The sequence below is a fragment of the Astyanax mexicanus genome, unplaced genomic scaffold (assembly GCF_023375975.1).
Source record: "Astyanax mexicanus isolate ESR-SI-001 unplaced genomic scaffold, AstMex3_surface scaffold_34, whole genome shotgun sequence".
In the NCBI taxonomy this organism is placed as follows: domain Eukaryota; kingdom Metazoa; phylum Chordata; class Actinopteri; order Characiformes; family Acestrorhamphidae; genus Astyanax; species Astyanax mexicanus.
Window position 1 is genome coordinate 4,005,039 of NW_026040044.1, and position 19,465 is coordinate 4,024,503.

At 43.9% G+C, this 19,465-nt stretch overlaps 1 protein-coding gene and 1 long non-coding RNA gene across 3 annotated transcripts in view; one reads left to right on the forward strand and one right to left on the reverse strand.

Annotated features, from left to right (window-relative positions):
* Window positions 1-19,465, reverse strand: part of LOC125790080 (RNA-binding motif, single-stranded-interacting protein 3-like) — a 120,860-nt gene that overhangs the window by 19,224 nt on the left and 82,171 nt on the right. For both annotated transcript variants that reach the window (XM_049473187.1, XM_049473186.1), the window contains exons 11-12: window positions 19,288-19,401; window positions 17,308-17,397 (exon numbers count right to left, since the gene is read on the reverse strand). In XM_049473187.1, coding sequence (XP_049329144.1) covers window positions 17,308-17,397; window positions 19,288-19,401 — 204 coding nt within the window. The remainder of the gene's footprint in view (window positions 1-17,307; window positions 17,398-19,287; window positions 19,402-19,465) is intronic.
* On the forward strand, window positions 529-15,018 carry LOC125790082 (uncharacterized). The gene is made up of 2 exons (XR_007430022.1): window positions 529-589; window positions 13,852-15,018. It is a non-coding gene; the product is annotated as an uncharacterized LOC125790082 (long non-coding RNA).

Below are 19,465 nucleotides of genomic sequence, written 5' to 3' on the forward strand. Positions count from 1 at the left end.
TAGTGGTCCTTCCTAACCACCCTGTCCTCACATACCATGTATTTATCTTTACATCTCACACAGTCTGGACAGAGTACAGTATTGATCTGTTACCAAACTCACATTAGTAGTGGTCCTTCCTAAGCACCCTGTCCTCACATACCATGTATTTATCTTTACATCTCACACAGTCTGGACAGAGTACAGTATTGATCTGTTACCAAACTCACATTAGTAGTGGTCCTTCCTAACCACCCTGTCCTCACATACCATGTATTTATCTTTACATCTCACACAGTCTGGACAGAGTACAGTATTGTTCTGTTACCAAACTCACATTAGTAGTGGTCCTTCCTAACCACCCTGTCCTCACATACCATGTATTTATCTTTACATCTCACACAGTCTGGACAGAGTACAGTATTGATCTGTTACCAAACTCACATTAGTAGTGGTCCTTCCTAAGCACCCTGTCCTCACATACCATGTATTTATCTTTACATTCACGTTGAAAGTTTTGTTATTTAATCTCCCTAACTTTCCTCCCGCTCATTCACTCTTCCTCTCTGTTACTGTTTTAACAGCGGATAATTCTTCAGACTCTGTTCAGGTTAGTGTGGCTTTTACTGTGGCTTTTTTCATCTCACTGTACGTCTCTCCCTAAGTCTCTCCCTAAGTCTCTCACTAAGTCAGTCTCGCCCTAAGTCAGTCTCGCCCTAAGTCAGTCTCGCCCTAAGTCTCTCCCTAAGTCTCACCCTAAGTCAGACTCGCCCTAAGTCAGTCTCGCCCTAAGTCAGTCTCGCCCCAAGTCAGTCACGTCCTAAGTCTCTTCCTAAGTCTCACCCTAAGTCTCTCCCTTAGTCAGTCTCTCCCTAAGTCTCGCCCTAAGTCAGTCTTGCCCTAAGTCAGTCTCGCCCTAAGTCTCTCCCTAAGTCAGTCTCTCCCTAAGTCTCACCCTAAGTCTCTCCCTAAGGCAGTCTCGCCCTAAGTCAGTCTCGCCCTAAGTCTCTCCCTAAGTCTCTCACTAAGTCAGTCTCGCCCTAAGTCAGTCTCCCCTAAGTCTCTCCCTAAGTCTCTCCCTAAGTCAGTCTCTCCCTAAGTCTCTCACTAAGTCAGTCTCTCCCTAAGTCAGTCTCGCCCTAAGTCTCTCCCTAAGTCAGTCTCTCCCTAAGTCTCTCACTAAGTCAGTCTCTACCTAAGTCTCACCCTAAGTCTCTCCCTAAGGCAGTCTCGCCCTAAGTCAGTCTCGCCCTAAGTCTCTCCCTAAGTCTCTCACTAAGTCAGTCTCGCCCTAAGTCAGTCTCCCCTAAGTCTCTCCCTAAGTCTCTCCCTAAGTCAGTCTCTCCCTAAGTCTCTCACTAAGTCAGTCTCGCCCTAAGTCAGTCTCACCCTAAGTCTCACCCTAAGTCTCGCCCTAAGTCAGTCTCGCCCTAAGTCTCTCCCTAAGTCTCGCCCTAAGTCAGTCTCGCCCTAAGTCTCTCCCTAAGTCTCTCACTAAGTCAGTCTCGCCCTAAGTTAGTCTCTCCCTAAGTCTCTCACTAAGTCAGTCTCTCCCTAAGTCTCTCACTAAGTCAGTCTCTCCCTAAGTCTCTCACTAAGTCAGTCTCGCCCTAAGTCAGTCTCGCCCTAAGTCAATCTCGCCCTAAGTCAATCTCGCCCTAAGTCAGTCTCGCCCTAAGTCTCACCCTAAGTCTCACCCTAAGTCTCTCCCTAAGTCAGTCTCGCCCTAAGTCAGTCTCGCCCTAAGTCAGTCTCTTCCTAAGTCTCTTCCTAAGTCTCACCCTAAGTCAGTCTCGCCCTAAGTCTCTCCCTAAGTCACTCTCGCCCTAAGTCAGTCTCTCCCTAAGTCTCTCCCTAAGTCTCTCCCTAAGTCAGTCTCGCCCTAAGTCTGTCACGTCCTTAGTCAGTCTTGCCCTAAGTCTCTGCCTAAGTCTCACCCTAAGTCTCGCCCTAAGTCAGTCTCGGCCTAAGTCAGTCACGTCCTAAGTCTCTTCCTAAGTCTCACCCTAAGTCTCTCCCTAAGTCAGTCTCTCCCCAGGTCTCGCCCTAAGTCAGTCTCGCCCTAGGTCAGTCTCGCCCTAAGTCAGTCTTGCCCTAAGTCTCTTCCTAAGTCTCACCCTAAGTCTCTCCCTAAGTCTCACCCTAAGTCTCTCCCTAAGTCTCGCCGTAAGTCAGTCTCACCCTAAGTCTCTCCCTAAGTCTCTCACTAAGTCAGTCTCGCCCTAAGTCTCTCCCTGAGTCTCTTACTAAGTCAGTCTCGCCCTAAGTCAGTCTCTCCCTAAGTCTCTCCCTAAGTCTCTTTCTAAGTCTCTCCCTAAGTCTCTCACTAAGTCAGTCTCGCCCTAAGTCAGTCTCACCGTAAGTCAGTCACGTCCTAAGTCTCTTCCTAAGTCTCTCCCTAAGTCTCTCCCTAAGTCTCACCCTAAGTCTCACCCTAAGTCTCACCCTAAGTCTCACCGTAAGTCTCTCCCTAAGTCTCTCCCTAAGTCTCTCCCTAAGTCTCACCCTAAGTCTCTCCCTAAGTCAGTCTCTCCCTAAGTCAGTCTCTCCCTAAGTCAGTCTCGCCCTAAATCAGTCTCGCCCTAAATCAGTCTCGCCCTAAGTCAGTCTCGCCCTAAGTCAGTCTCGACCTAAGTCAGTCTCGACCTAAGTCAGTCTCGCCCTAAGTCAGTCTCGCCCTAAGTCAGTCTCGCCCAAAGTAAGCTCTGTGTCTTTGACATTAAGCTTCTAGCTGTGGTTGCTAATGTACTGCAGTTTTCTAGGGCATTGCAAGGTGGTTGATGCAGTTTTCTGGGTGGTTGCTACGATGTTGCTAAGCAGTGACTGTGGTATCCCATGTGGTTGTTAGATGACTGTTAGCTGGTTGATATTATGTTGCCAAGTGTTTTTTTTAAGTGGATGCTGTGAACAAACTCGAAATAGTGGTCCTTCCTAAGCACCCTGTCCTCACATACCATGTATTTATCTTTACATCTCACACAGTCTGGACAGAGTACAGTATTGATCTGTTACCAAACTCACATTAGTAGTGGTCCTTCCTAACCACCCTGTCCTCACATACCATGTATTTATCTTTACATCTCACACAGTCTGGACAGAGTACAGTATTGATCTGTTACCAAACTCACATTAGTAGTGGTCCTTCCTAACCACCCTGTCCTCACATACCATGTATTTATCTTTACATCTCACACAGTCTGGACAGAGTACAGTATTGATCTGTTACCAAACTCACATTAGTAGTGGTCCTTCCTAAGCACCCTGTCCTCACATACCATGTATTTATCTTTACATCTCACACAGTCTGGACAGAGTACAGTATTGATCTGTTACCAAACTCACATTAGTAGTGGTCCTTCCTAAGCACCCTGTCCTCACATACCATGTATTTATCTTTACATCTCACACAGTCTGGACAGAGTACAGTATTGATCTGTTACCAAACTCACATTAGTAGTGGTCCTTCCTAACCACCCTGTCCTCACATACCATGTATTTATCTTTACATCTCACACAGTCTGGACAGAGTACAGTATTGATCTGTTGATCAATACTATTGACTCTGTTCAGGTTAGTGTGGCTTTTACTGTGGCTTTTTTCATCTCACTGTACGTCTCTCCCTAAGTCTCTCCCTAAGTCTCTCACTAAGTCAGTCTCGCCCTAAGTCAGTCTCGCCCTAAGTCTCTCCCTAAGTCTCGCCCTAAGTCAGTCTCGCCCTAAGTCTCTCCCTAAGTCTCTCACTAAGTCAGTCTCGCCCTAAGTCAGTCTCTCCCTAAGTCTCTCCCTAAGTCTCTCACTAAGTCAGTCTCTCCCTAAGTCTCTCCCTAAGTCTCTCACTAAGTCAGTCTCTCCCTAAGTCAGTCACGTCCTAAGTCAGTCTTGCCCTAAGTCTCTCCCTAAGTCTCACCCTAAGTCTCTCCCTAAGTCAGTCTCGCCCTAAGTCAGTCTCGCCCTAAGTCAGTCTCGCCCTAAGTCTCACCCTAAGTCTCTCCCTAAGTCTCGCCCTAAGTCAGTCTCGCCCTAAGTCTCTCCCTAAGTCACTCTCGCCCTAAGTCAGTCTCTCCCTAAGTCTCTCCCTTAGTCTCTCCCTAAGTCAGTCTTGCCCTAAGTCTCTCCCTAAGTCTCACCCTAAGTCTCACCCTAAGTCAGTCTCGCCCTAAGTCAGTCACGTCCTAAGTCTCTTCCTAAGTCTCACCCTAAGTCTCTCCCTAAGTCAGTCTCTCCCCAAGTCTCGCCCTAAGTCAGTCTCGCCCTAAGTCAGTCTCGCCCTAAGTCTCTTCCTAAGTCTAACCCTAAGTCTCTCCCTAAGTCTCGCCCTAAGTCAGTCTCGCCCTAAGTCTCTCCCTAAGTCTCTCACTAAGTCAGTCTCGCCCTAAGTCTCTCCCTGAGTCTCTCACTAAGTCAGTCTCGCCCTAAGTCAGTCTCTCCCTAAGTCTCTCCCTAAGTCTCTTCCTAAGTCTCTCCCTAAGTCTCTCACTAAGTCAGTCTCGCCCTAAGTCAGTCTCACGCTAAGTCAGTCACGTCCTAAGTCTCTTCCTAAGTCTCACCCTAAGTCTCTCCCTAAGTCAGTCTCTCCCTAAGTCTCGCCCTAAGTCAGTCTCGCCCTAAGTCAGTCTCGCCCTAAGTCAGTCTCGCCCTAAGTCTCTCCCTAAGTCTCACCCTAAGTCAGACTCGCCCTAAGTCAGTCTCGCCCTAAGTCAGTCTCGCCCCAAGTCAGTCACGTCCTAAGTCTCTTCCTAAGTCTCACCCTAAGTCTCTCCCTTAGTCAGTCTCTCCCTAAGTCTCGCCCTAAGTCAGTCTTGCCCTAAGTCAGTCTCGCCCTAAGTCTCTCCCTAAGTCAGTCTCTCCCTAAGTCTCACCCTAAGTCTCTCCCTAAGGCAGTCTCGCCCTAAGTCAGTCTCGCCCTAAGTCTCTCCCTAAGTCTCTCACTAAGTCAGTCTCGCCCTAAGTCAGTCTCCCCTAAGTCTCTCCCTAAGTCTCTCCCTAAGTCAGTCTCTCCCTAAGTCTCTCACTAAGTCAGTCTCTCCCTAAGTCAGTCTCGCCCTAAGTCTCTCCCTAAGTCAGTCTCTCCCTAAGTCTCTCACTAAGTCAGTCTCTACCTAAGTCTCACCCTAAGTCTCTCCCTAAGGCAGTCTCGCCCTAAGTCAGTCTCGCCCTAAGTCTCTCCCTAAGTCTCTCACTAAGTCAGTCTCGCCCTAAGTCAGTCTCCCCTAAGTCTCTCCCTAAGTCTCTCCCTAAGTCAGTCTCTCCCTAAGTCTCTCACTAAGTCAGTCTCGCCCTAAGTCAGTCTCACCCTAAGTCTCACCCTAAGTCTCGCCCTAAGTCAGTCTCGCCCTAAGTCTCTGCCTAAGTCTCGCCCTAAGTCAGTCTCGCCCTAAGTCTCTCCCTAAGTCTCTCACTAAGTCAGTCTCGCCCTAAGTTAGTCTCTCCCTAAGTCTCTCACTAAGTCAGTCTCTCCCTAAGTCTCTCACTAAGTCAGTCTCTCCCTAAGTCTCTCACTAAGTCAGTCTCGCCCTAAGTCAGTCTCGCCCTAAGTCAATCTCGCCCTAAGTCAATCTCGCCCTAAGTCAGTCTCGCCCTAAGTCTCACCCTAAGTCTCACCCTAAGTCTCTCCCTAAGTCAGTCTCGCCCTAAGTCAGTCTCGCCCTAAGTCAGTCTCGCCCTAAGTCAGTCTCTTCCTAAGTCTCTTCCTAAGTCTCACCCTAAGTCAGTCTCGCCCTAAGTCTCTCCCTAAGTCACTCTCGCCCTAAGTCAGTCTCTCCCTAAGTCTCTCCCTAAGTCTCTCCCTAAGTCAGTCTCGCCCTAAGTCTGTCACGTCCTTAGTCAGTCTTGCCCTAAGTCTCTCCCTAAGTCTCACCCTAAGTCTCGCCCTAAGTCAGTCTCGGCCTAAGTCAGTCACGTCCTAAGTCTCTTCCTAAGTCTCACCCTAAGTCTCTCCCTAAGTCAGTCTCTCCCCAAGTCTCGCCCTAAGTCAGTCTCGCCCTAGGTCAGTCTCGCCCTAAGTCAGTCTTGCCCTAAGTCTCTTCCTAAGTCTCACCCTAAGTCTCTCCCTAAGTCTCACCCTAAGTCTCTCCCTAAGTCTCGCCCTAAGTCAGTCTCACCCTAAGTCTCTCCCTAAGTCTCTCACTAAGTCAGTCTCGCCCTAAGTCTCTCCCTGAGTCTCTCACTAAGTCAGTCTCGCCCTAAGTCAGTCTCTCCCTAAGTCTCTCCCTAAGTCTCTTTCTAAGTCTCTCCCTAAGTCTCTCACTAAGTCAGTCTCGCCCTAAGTCAGTCTCACCGTAAGTCAGTCACGTCCTAAGTCTCTTCCTAAGTCTCACCCTAAGTCTCTCCATAAGTCAGTCTCTCCCTAAGTCTCGCCCTAAGTCAGTCTTGCCCTAAGTCAGTCTCGCCCTAAGTCTCTCCCTAAATCAGTCTCTCCCTAAGTCTCTCACTAAGTCAGTCTCTACCTAAGTCTCACCCTAAGTCTCTCCCTAAGTCAGTCTCGCCCTAAGTCAGTCTCGCCCTAAGTCAGTCTCGCCCTAAGTCAGTCATGTCCTAAGTCTCTTCCTAAGTCTCACCCTAAGTCTCTCCATAAGTCAGTCTCTCCCTAAGTCTCGCCCTAAGTCAGTCTTGCCCTAAGTCAGTCTCGCCCTAAGTCTCTCCCTAAGTCAGTCTCTCCCTAAGTCTCTCACTAAGTCAGTCTCTACCTAAGTCTCACCCTAAGTCTCTCCCTAAGTCAGTCTCGCCCTAAGTCAGTCTCGCCCTAAGTCTCTCCCTAAGTCTCTCACTAAGTCAGTCTCGCCCTAAGTCAGTCTCCCCTAAGTCTCTCCCTAAGTCAGTCTCGCCCTAAGTCTCTCCCTAAGTCAGTCTCTCCCTAAGTCTCGCCCTAAGTCAGTCTCGCCCTAAGTCTCTCCCTAAGTCTCTCACTAAGTCAGTCTCGCCCTAAGTTAGTCTCTCCCTAAGTCTCTCACTAAGTCAGTCTCTCCCTAAGTCTCTCACTAAGTCAGTCTCTCCCTAAGTCTCTCACTAAGTCAGTCTCGCCCTAAGTCAGTCTCGCCCTAAGTCAATCTCGCCCTAAGTCAATCTCGCCCTAAGTCAGTCTCGCCCTAAGTCTCACCCTAAGTCTCACCCTAAGTCTCTCCCTAAGTCAGTCTCTCCCTAAGTCAGTCTCGCCCTAAGTCAGTCTCGCCCTAAGTCTCTTCCTAAGTCTCACCCTAAGTCTCTCCCTAAGTCTCGCCCTAAGTCAGTCTCGCCCTAAGTCTCTCCCTAAGTCACTCTCGCCCTAAGTCAGTCTCTCCCTAAGTCTCTCCCTAAGTCTCTCCCTAAGTCAGTCTCGCCCTAAGTCTGTCACGTCCTTAGTCAGTCTTGCCCTAAGTCTCTCCCTAAGTCTCACCCTAAGTCTCGCCCTAAGTCAGTCTCGCCCTAAGTCAGTCACGTCCTAAGTCTCACCCTAAGTCTCACCCTAAGTCTCTCCCTAAGTCAGTCTCTCCCTAAGTCAGTCTCGCCCTAAGTCAGTCTCGCCCTAAGTCTCTTCCTAAGTCTCACCCTAAGTCTCTCCCTAAGTCTCGCCCTAAGTCAGTCTCGCCCTAAGTCTCTCCCTAAGTCACTCTCGCCCTAAGTCAGTCTCTCCCTAAGTCTCTCCCTAAGTCTCTCCCTAAGTCAGTCTCGCCCTAAGTCTGTCACGTCCTTAGTCAGTCTTGCCCTAAGTCTCTCCCTAAGTCTCACCCTAAGTCTCGCCCTAAGTAAGTCTCGCCCTAAGTCAGTCTTGCCCTAAGTCAGTCTCGCCCTAAGTCTCTCCCTAAATCAGTCTCTCCCTAAGTCTCTCACTAAGTCAGTCTCTACCTAAGTCTCACCCTAAGTCTCTCCCTAAGTCAGTCTCGCCCTAAGTCAGTCTCGCCCTAAGTCAGTCTCGCCCTAAGTCAGTCATGTCCTAAGTCTCTTCCTAAGTCTCACCCTAAGTCTCTCCATAAGTCAGTCTCTCCCTAAGTCTCGCCCTAAGTCAGTCTTGCCCTAAGTCAGTCTCGCCCTAAGTCTCTCCCTAAGTCAGTCTCTCCCTAAGTCTCTCACTAAGTCAGTCTCTACCTAAGTCTCACCCTAAGTCTCTCCCTAAGTCAGTCTCGCCCTAAGTCAGTCTCGCCCTAAGTCTCTCCCTAAGTCTCTCACTAAGTCAGTCTCGCCCTAAGTCAGTCTCCCCTAAGTCTCTCCCTAAGTCAGTCTCGCCCTAAGTCTCTCCCTAAGTCAGTCTCTCCCTAAGTCTCGCCCTAAGTCAGTCTCGCCCTAAGTCTCTCCCTAAGTCTCTCACTAAGTCAGTCTCGCCCTAAGTTAGTCTCTCCCTAAGTCTCTCACTAAGTCAGTCTCTCCCTAAGTCTCTCACTAAGTCAGTCTCTCCCTAAGTCTCTCACTAAGTCAGTCTCGCCCTAAGTCAGTCTCGCCCTAAGTCAATCTCGCCCTAAGTCAATCTCGCCCTAAGTCAGTCTCGCCCTAAGTCTCACCCTAAGTCTCACCCTAAGTCTCTCCCTAAGTCAGTCTCTCCCTAAGTCAGTCTCGCCCTAAGTCAGTCTCGCCCTAAGTCTCTTCCTAAGTCTCACCCTAAGTCTCTCCCTAAGTCTCGCCCTAAGTCAGTCTCGCCCTAAGTCTCTCCCTAAGTCACTCTCGCCCTAAGTCAGTCTCTCCCTAAGTCTCTCCCTAAGTCTCTCCCTAAGTCAGTCTCGCCCTAAGTCTGTCACGTCCTTAGTCAGTCTTGCCCTAAGTCTCTCCCTAAGTCTCACCCTAAGTCTCGCCCTAAGTCAGTCTCGCCCTAAGTCAGTCACGTCCTAAGTCTCACCGTAAGTCTCACCCTAAGTCTCTCCCTAAGTCAGTCTCTCCCTAAGTCAGTCTCGCCCTAAGTCAGTCTCGCCCTAAGTCTCTTCCTAAGTCTCACCCTAAGTCTCTCCCTAAGTCTCGCCCTAAGTCAGTCTCGCCCTAAGTCTCTCCCTAAGTCACTCTCGCCCTAAGTCAGTCTCTCCCTAAGTCTCTCCCTAAGTCTCTCCCTAAGTCAGTCTCGCCCTAAGTCTGTCACGTCCTTAGTCAGTCTTGCCCTAAGTCTCTCCCTAAGTCTCACCCTAAGTCTCGCCCTAAGTCAGTCTCGCCCTAAGTCAGTCACGTCCTAAGTCTCTTCCTAAGTCTCACCCTAAGTCTCTCCCTAAGTCAGTCTCTCCCCAAGTCTCGCCCTAAGTCAGTCTCGCCCTAGGTCAGTCTCGCCCTAAGTCAGTCTTGCCCTAAGTCTCTTCCTAAGTCTCACCCTAAGTCTCTCCCTAAATCTCGCCCTAAGTCAGTCTCACCCTAAGTCTCTCCCTAAGTCTCTCACTAAGTCAGTCTCGCCCTAAGTCTCTCCCTGAGTCTCTCACTAAGTCAGTCTCGCCCTAAGTCAGTCTCTCCCTAAGTCTCTCCCTAAGTCTCTTTCTAAGTCTCTCCCTAAGTCTCTCACTAAGTAAGTCTCGCCCTAAGTCAGTCTCACCCTAAGTCAGTCACGTCCTAAGTCTCTTCCTAAGTCTCACCCTAAGTCTCTCCATAAGTCAGTCTCTCCCTAAGTCTCGCCCTAAGTCAGTCTTGCCCTAAGTCAGTCTCGCCCTAAGTCTCTCCCTAAGTCAGTCTCTCCCTAAGTCTCTCACTAAGTCAGTCTCTACCTAAGTCTCACCCTAAGTCTCTCCCTAAGTCAGTCTCGCCCTAAGTCAGTCTCGCCCTAAGTCAGTGTCGCCCTAAGTCTCTCCCTAAGTCAGTCTCTCCCTAAGTCTCTCACTAAGTCAGTCTCTACCTAAGTCTCACCCTAAGTCTCTCCCTAAGGCAGTCTCGCCCTAAGTCAGTCTCGCCCTAAGTCTCTCCCTAAGTCTCTCACTAAGTCAGTCTCGCCCTAAGTCAGTCTCCCCTAAGTCTCTCCCTAAGTCTCTCCCTAAGTCAGTCTCTCCCTAAGTCTCTCACTAAGTCAGTCTCGCCCTAAGTCAGTCTCACCCTAAGTCTCACCCTAAGTCTCGCCCTAAGTCAGTCTCGCCCTAAGTCTCTCCCTAAGTCTCTCACTAAGTCAGTCTCGCCCTAAGTTAGTCTCTCCCTAAGTCTCTCACTAAGTCAGTCTCTCCCTAAGTCTCTCACTAAGTCAGTCTCGCCCTAAGTCAGTCTCGCCCTAATTCAATCTCGCCCTAAGTCAATCTCGCCCTAAGTCAGTCTCGCCCTAAGTCTCACCCTAAGTCTCACCCTAAGTCTCTCCCTAAGTCAGTCTCGCCCTAAGTCAGTCTCGCCCTAAGTCAGTCTCGCCCTAAGTCAGTCTCGTCCTAAGTCAGTCTCGCCCTAAGTAAGCTCTGTGTCTTTGACATTAAGCTTCTAGCTGTGGTTGCTAATGTACTGCAGTTTTCTAGGGCATTGCAAGGTGGTTGATGCAGTTTTCTGGTTGGTTGCTACGATGTTGCTAAGCAGTGACTGTGATATCCAATGTGGTTGTTAGGTGACTGTTAGCTGGTTGATATTATGTTGCCAAGTGTTTTTTTTTAAGTGGATGCTGTGACCAAACTCGAAATAGTGGTCCTTCCTAAGCACCCTGTCCTCACATACCATGTATTTATCTTTACATCTCACACAGTCTGGACAGAGTACAGTATTGATCTGTTACCAAACTCACATTAGTAGTGGTCCTTCCTAACCACCCTGTCCTCACATACCATGTATTTATCTTTACATCTCACACAGTCTGGACAGAGTACAGTATTGATCTGTTACCAAACTCACATTAGTAGTGGTCCTTCCTAACCACCTTGTCCTCACATACCATGTATTTATCTTTACATCTCACACAGTCTGGACAGAGTACAGTATTGATCTGTTACCAAACTCACATTAGTAGATAGATAAGTAAAGGTGTACTGCTGTATGAATCAGTTCTGTGAGGTGTACTGCTGTATGAATCAGTTCTGTGAGGGGTACTGCTGTATGAATCAGTTACGTGAGGTGTACTGGTGTATTAAAGGTCCCCTTCCGATAAAATCCAAGTTTTCTTGTTCTTTGTGGAATACAGTAGGTCTCTCAGAGTTGTATGTGTACAATTGCACATTAAACTGTTTTGCAGCCCACACTGTCGGCAGTAGCTAAGGAAAGAAACCCCTCAGAAAAACAATCTGTTTTGATGCACAGGGGCTGACTACGTAGATGGCCGTTCATAGCCCCGCCCTCCTTGGCTCGAGAAACACCCAGAGGTAGAGCTGAACTAGCAGCCCCAGAGCAGACACCGTATCTCAGCCAAAGAGCTACTGCTGTGTTTACATTAGCTAGTTAACGTTAGCTGTCTTGTGTAAGTTATTACAGGTTTAAATCTGATCTCTGGTGGATTATGCGTTTTACCGAGACCTTAAATATACACTAGGGAAGCAGGACAGAACACCGGTCGGAGCGGGCGTCGCTCACCTCGGATTTTATGACACACACACATACACACCACACTGTACATGTACTCTGTTTTAAGTGCAGATGCTACATTACAAATGATGTAAGCATTACCATGAAAATGTGCCTAAAATATCTAAAAGGGGGCCATAGGGCAAAATATTTTCTATTTCTATTTTACAAAGTAAAAATTATTTTAAATAAAAAAATAGTTCAGCAAATGTAATGTAAGATGCGAAGTTGATAAACAGTTAATTTATTTGTAAAATAAAGCATGTTTAGTTGGAGCTGGTTGATTGGTTTGGTGTAGTTCAGTCACAGGAGGTACTGTGTTATTAGCGAGAGTCTGAGGGGAGGGGTTGTCCTGTGCTATGTGTTTTACACATCATAGATAAATGAGTCTTTAACAGCAAAATACCCTGAAGCTTCAGGTGAAGCAGCCACTGAATCTCTAACCTAAAGAACCGAGAAAAGCAGCATAAATCCAAACAAGGAAGATCCAGCAATGAGTACCTACCTATCACTAGGCTTCACATGTGATTAGACTGTCTGCCCGAGCCGAATTCCCACCGCTTTCAGGAAAACGGTCTATGACGCTTTGAATGATAATAATCACAATACAGCAAAGTAACAAAGCAAACCGTGATCTTTGTGATGTTGCACAGGTGATAAATGTAATGTAATTGTATGGTATTATAATTACGTAGCGCTGGTCTGTGGCCATGCTACACGCGAACTTCTCCGCAGCTCCGCACGTCATTCATATCGCTGCGCCACGCAACTTGCGGGTCAAGATAACAGAAACGTTTAGGGCAGAAATCAGAAAATATATATACACACATACATACATACATACATAGAGGAAACTGAAACACCTGTCATTTTAGTGTGGGAGGTTTCATGGCTAAATTGGAGCAGCCTGGTGGCCAATCTTCATTAATTGCACATTGCAGCAGTAAGAGCAGAGTGTGAAGGTTCAATTAGCAGGGTAAGAGCACAGTTCTGCTCTAAATATTACAATGCACACAACATTATGGGAGACATACCAGAGTTCAAAAGAGGACAAATTGTTGGTCACAGATGCTCCAGCAAAACGTGCACCAAGACAGCAAGTCTTTGTGATGTATCAAGAGCCACGGTATCCAGGGTACCAGAACTGTCCGTCGGGAGCTCCACAGGGTCAATCTAAAACCAGGTGTTTCAGTTTCATTGTCCAACCCCTGTATGTGTATATATATATATATATATATATATATATATATATATATATATATATATATATATATATATATATATATATATAGATAGATATATATATAGATATATATAGATATATATAGATGGCACAAGATCTTGAGAAATTTTAAAACAGCACAATGATTTCTTGTCAGGAGTTAAATATGTCTCTATGCGCGCACACAAAACAATTTTAAGGCAATTTATTTACTTATTAACAGTGTACAGATCAGTATACAGATCATTTCAAGAATGTGCAAGGCATGTGGCCTACCTGATTTTCTTCGCAAAAATTTACAACAAATCAAAGAACATTTTAAACACACTTTAAAATGAACACGTGTCCAAGATAAGTACTCTTCATAACTGAAATACAGAACATGGCTATTTAAATCGTAATAAACTTAATCGTAATAAAATATTTCTATTTATTTAGCTGCCTTATATTTAGAAGACAAGTAATCTCTTATACATTTTCATTTGTACTTAACTGCATTTGTTCTCTCTTGCCATCTGCTGCCTTTTTTGTCGTAGGCACTTTTTTTATAGAGTGACTCTGAAGTTTGCTGAGTTCGTGTTTTGGATACCTTAACTAGGTGGTTTAGGTTCGTCTTGGACAGTGGGATCCAGAAGCTTTTCATATTACTCATACTCTGTCTGATGGTTTGTACGGAGATGATGGAACAGGTTAAGTTAGTTGTCGAGCTATCTTTAATGTCAAGCAGTTTTTACAGAGTTTACATGTCACCGTGTTTAGAATAATGTCCGGCTTTTCGAGTCCAAACCGAGCTCCACACGAGTGAAGCTGATCCTCGTCCGGTAATTAAATCCAGGGTAGTAGACTGAGATGCTGGTGGTGTCTGAGCGTTTTACTCTGGCGCAGTGCATTCATTCACTTTCAGTGCTGTTTTAGCCAGCTATTCTAACGCTAGCTTTAGCATATGCTAGTACAATGTAGGACACTCAATGCACACGCATAGCAACCTATACTAACACTAGATGCGTGGAGTCAATGGGCTTTGATTGTTGTTTTTTCCTCAGTGAATAGCATACTTGATAGAATTTTCTCTATACATATTGCTGTTATATTTTGGAAATGAATGATAAACATGAACAGACTTTAATTTGAATATAATCTGTTCTTTTTTACTATAACTTGGCAGAATTTCATGTTTAATATACTTTTTCGTAACTAATGCTGTGCTTATATTGTCAATGAGTTTGTTCCAAATCTGTTTTTGTTTCTGCAAGGTATACCCAGTGTTTCATCCAGCATTCTTGCGAAGAAGACGAGGTCTGTTGTGAAGAGGCCATGGTCCCAGGATGAGACTAAAGCTGTCTTTAGACACCTAAAGGGTCACATCATGGATGGACGTACTGCCTCCAAAGAGGACTGTGAAAAATGCAAAATGGCAGAGCATCCGGTATTAGCAGCCAGAACAGTTCAAAATATCCGAGACTTTGTGAGAAATAGGGGTATATCCCTTAGGAGACATGACAATGAAGACTGATGTGGATCAGTAAAAAAATATTAGATGTTTTTGCCTCTGTCCTGTCAACAACAGTCAACAATGGTCCCATGTTAGGGCTTTATTGAACGGACATTTCACTAATTTTCACAAGTGACTAATTTACACTACATTTTAAATGGAGTTTTCCCATTGACTTGAAAATACAGTCTAAGACTAGGCTTAATCCCGGTCTGAGAAACTTTCCCATATATTTCTAGATACACAGATAAGCCTTAACATTTAAAAACACGTTCTTGTTTCTAATTAATAGTTAATTTTACCATATATGTAGATCAGATCCATGTACTGTATATTAGCACTGCATAGTTGTACAGTTACTGCCTGTGTCACTGTATACTTTTATGCCCTGTTGTTCATTGGTCAGGACTCCCACAGTACGACCATAGGGCAAGTACCCGATTGGTGGAGTGGCTGACGTGGTGGTGTGTTAGTGTGTGTTGTGCTGGTGTGAGTGGATTAGACACAACAGTGCTGCTAGTTTTTTTACACACTGTATCCACTCTGTTAAACAATCCTTTGTTGTTGATCCATTTTGTAGAAGTCAGAGAATTTATAGCTCCTCTGCTACTGTACAGGACGCTGTTGGCTGGAAAGTTTTGGTTGGTTGACAGTCACTACTAGACTGAAATTTGAGGTGTTTTAAAATCTAGCAGCATTGCTATATCTGATCTACTCACAGCATGAATTTCAGTAATTTTTAGTCAGTTACTGTTTTCTTATTTGTGAAGTTTATCTGTTTTCAACAAACATTTTAACAATGAAACTTTTTAACTTAATTGAACTAGAATGCCAAATATAAAAGAAACCTAATAGCCCATACAAACTAGAGAGTTTGAAGTTGGATATCTTGATGTCTTTTCAATTAAATACAGTTATTAAATTATCATTGAGCTCCTTTATTTATTTATTGCACAGGACCACAACTTTTTAATAGAAATTTGTGTATATATGAGTCTATAATATGCAAGCAGACAAAATGTCTGCTTGCACTTTATAAGTGCTCCAAAGTGACCACTGGCCAGCTTGGCTTCTGATCAGGGTCATAAATACTTTAGTGCATTTAGTTTTGGTGGCAGTGCTGAGCAAATCTGGACTTTGTTCATTGTATTGATGGTTTGCTTCCTTTCATTCAAGATAATTTGTCAGGGCTCTAGGTATTTAATATTCTGAAATCAAATGGGCCTGATTTTCTTTGCAAATTGTAACTTGTCACTGAACACTTTGGCTGGTAACTTTTTGTTTTTTACACTGGCAGCTCTGGGAGCAAGACAAGAGAGTCACCTGCAATTGTCCACTGAGCAAGTACAGCACATCACACTTTTTTGTTGTTGTTTAGACACTGCATCTCAGAACATATCCACTCCTGCAGCACTTTTGTTTTCTCCCACATCTACTGGTCTTTAAATAAGAATCGGGAAAGTTCAGGTCTGATTTAGCTGAACATCATATTAATTTCAATTGCTGCTACTATTCACAATGTTCATATTATTGTGCTCTGTTGTACTCCAGACCCTCTTATTGATTTAATGTCTCCATTTCCAGAAAATGGCTCTTCTGTTATTGAACGTTTGTGGTCTCCCCACAATCACTGCTAAACTAACCCTCCACCTTTCGGTAGTAGGCAACACTACTACCCCAAAAATAAACTAAAAGAATCTTCTTTATTTTTCTTTACAATCTTATTGTTCAGGCCTATGGATCTTGTTTCTCTATACACAGCAGCACAGCTTGAAATGCAAGGCAGGTCTCGATGTCTTATTTGGGCTTTTGTGGTGGGTAGATATAGCCCAATGGGTGGTTCCTCCTATTGAGTCTTGTCAGGTGTGTGTGTGGTGTTCAGGCTGTCCTTGTTATTCATGGTTGTTCTTCTAAAACAGATTATTACCAGGTATGTGTGTGGTGTTCAGGCTGTCCTTGTTATTCATGGTTGTTCTTCTAAAACAGATTATTACCAGGTATGTGTGTGGTGTTCAGGCTGTCCTTGTTATTCATGGTTGTTCTTCTAAAACAGATTATTACCAGGTATGTGTGTGGTGTTCAGGCTGTCCTTGTTATTCATGGTTGGTCTGCTAAAACAGATTATTACCAGGTATGTGTAGTGTAAAATGTACTGTCCTTTTAAACCATGTCTGACCTTATAATCAGCGTTACAGATATGTCTCTGTAAACCACCAAAAGGTCAGATACATCATATCATGAAAGAAAATGCACAGAATTGAAATTTTAAATTGGATGTATCATATCTTAAGCTTATACTATTTTTTTAAATATTTATCATGTTGCAAAGATTGAAAGAAATATGTGTCCTTTTAAACCATGTCCAGTACCGGAATTTGGAAATGACCTTGTAAACCACCAAAACCAGTATGTGTGTGTGTGTGTATGTTATTTATTGTGTGTGTGTGTGTGTGTGTGTGTATGTTATTTATTGTGTGTGTGTGTGTATGTTATTTATTTATTGTGTGTGTGTGTGTGTGTATGTTATTTATTGTGTGTGTGTGTGTGTGTGTGTATGTTATTTATTGTGTGTGTGTGTGTGTGTATGTTATTTATTGTGTGTGTGTGTGTGTGTATGTTATTTATTTATTGTGTGTGTGTGTGTGTGTGTGTGTATGTTATTTATTGTGTGTGTGTGTGTGTGTGTATGTTATTTATTGTGTGTGTGTGTGTGTATGTTATTTATTGTGTGTGTGTGTGTGTGTGTGTGTATGTTATTTATTGTGTGTGTGTGTGTGTGTGTATGTTATTTATTGTGTGTGTGTGTGTGTATGTTATTTATTGTGTGTGTGTGTGTGTGTGTATGTTATTTATTGTGTGTGTGTGTGTGTGTGTGTGTGTGTGTGTATGTTATTTATTGTGTGTGTGTGTGTGTGTGTGTATGTTATTTATTGTGTGTGTGTGTGTGTATGTTATTTATTGTGTGTGTGTGTGTGTGTGTGTATGTTATTTATTGTGTGTGTGTGTGTGTGTGTATGTTATTTATTGTGTGTGTGTGTGTGTATGTTATTTATTGTGTGTGTGTGTGTGTGTGTGTATGTTATTTATTGTGTGTGTGTGTGTGTGTGTGTATGTTATTTATTGTGTGTGTGTGTGTGTGTGTATGTTATTTATTGTGTGTGTGTGTGTGTGTGTATGTTATTTATTTATTGTGTGTGTGTGTGTGTGTGTGTGTTACCTGTACAGATACAGCAGATGGAGGCACTGGAGTGTATTGTGGAATGTATGTTCCTTGCATAGGAGCCACAGTGGCTGCAGTCGTCATATACTGAAACACAGAGAGAGATAAAGAGATATCAGCTCATCTCATCAGTTATACCGTCTGTCTGAAGTCTATCGAAGAACCACCAAGGAACATTCCTGCCATGAACTGGAAACTGAAGGAGCTCCACCTCCAAAATTAACACCTTTAAACTTCAATTACATTCTCAACATTTTATAGACAGAAAGACTGAGCTGATAATCACAATGATAAAAGAAAAGTTTGAAGGACTAAAGGTAAGGCATTCAACCCATAAACACTATACCAACTGTTAAGCATGGTGGTGGGAGCATCATGCTCTTGCTGTTTTGCAGCCAGTCAAACTGATACATTGCTAAAAGTGAATAGTATAAAGAATAATAAAGAAAGATAACTATCTCAAAATTCTACTGGGTAACAGCAAATACTGTGATAATCTTGTATTTATGATAAAAAGCCCAATATTGTTATTTAAATCTATTTAATATCAACCCTTTAATTAAACAAGTGTGTATGCAGTTCTGTCTTTATGCTGCAGGGGGCAGTGTGAGTATGTGTGTGTGTGTGATAGAGCTGAGAGTTATTTGCTTAACACACTCTCTACACACACTCATCACACACACTAACCGCCCACACTAACCACACACACTAACCACACACACTCCCTGCTGTGAAAAAGACAAAGACAGGAAGTGGAGGGAGGGACCGACTACTGATCGAATTAAACCGTGAACACACTAAAACAGAGTGTGTGTGTGTGACAAGTTGTTTCAGTAATTCAGTTATGTAATGTAAAATGTATATATTATATAGATGTATTAAGCACAGAGTGATCTATTTTAAGCGTTTATTTATTTTATTATTCATTATTTTGTCTTACAGCCAATTAAAACCCAAAAATCAGTGTCTCAGAAAATTAGAATATTATATTATAAGACTAATTGGTACTTTTAGCAGTGTGGGCAGTGTGCCAAGTCCTGCTGGAAAATGAAATCCTCTATCTCTCCAAACCATCACTGATTGGTGGAAACTTCACACTAGACCTCGAGCAGTTTGGACTGTGTGTCTCTCCACTCTTCCTCCAGACTCTGATCCCTTCATTTACTAATGAAATGTAAAATTTACTGATGATCAGTGATGGTTTGGAGAGTCATGTATTTTATGGAGATGCGGATTTCCTTTTCCAGAAGGACTTGGCACACTGCCCACACTGACAAAAGTACCAATTAGTCTTATATAATATACTAATTTCCTGAGAAACTGATTTTTGGGTTTTCATTGGCTGTACGTCATAATCTTAATCAACATTAAAATCACTTGAAATAGATCACTCTGTGATTAATACATATATAATATATGAGTTTCACATTCTGAACCGAATTACTGAAATAAAGTAACTTTTCAATGATATAGCAATTTTTCAGATGCACTAATATAATAAGAGATCTCAATGCTGACTCATTGAGATCAACAGTTCCTTAGCATAGTTAATAGTTCATCAGATTCCATGAAATCAATGGTTCTTAATACCCTAAAAAGTTCATGGTTCATATGAGATTATTTAGATTCTTTAAGGTTAATAGTTACTCACGAAAAGAGCCAATCAGCTTGGTGGTTGTGCAAAGAATGGAGGAGAATCTGGATTATACTGGTTAATGCCGCCCTCGCTACGGAGATGTGGCAAGGGCCGTAGCCAGAACAAGTAGACACTTTAATTTTTGATAGCTAAAATTTGAGAGTTATAAACTGTACAGAATGTTTTTCTTAGCAGATGTTTTCATATGTTTCTCAATCCTTTACTCAAAATCTTTAAAATAAAAGGTTACTCTCTCAGTAATTCTCTATAAGTAGACGTCAACATTGGAACTTCAAAATTTACACACATGCATACAATCAAAAACACACTAATGTACTCACACTAGCGGTAGAGCCCAGTGTTAAGTGGTTCATCTGCTGTGTTAGAGGAGATATCAAGTGTGCAGGCTGCATGGAGACAGTGCTGTGCTCCAATGATGGAGTGATCACTGTTCCCTGAGAAAAAGAGAGAGAAAGAATAGATCATATGAGCATAATAGAGCATTATAAAGCGCCCTCT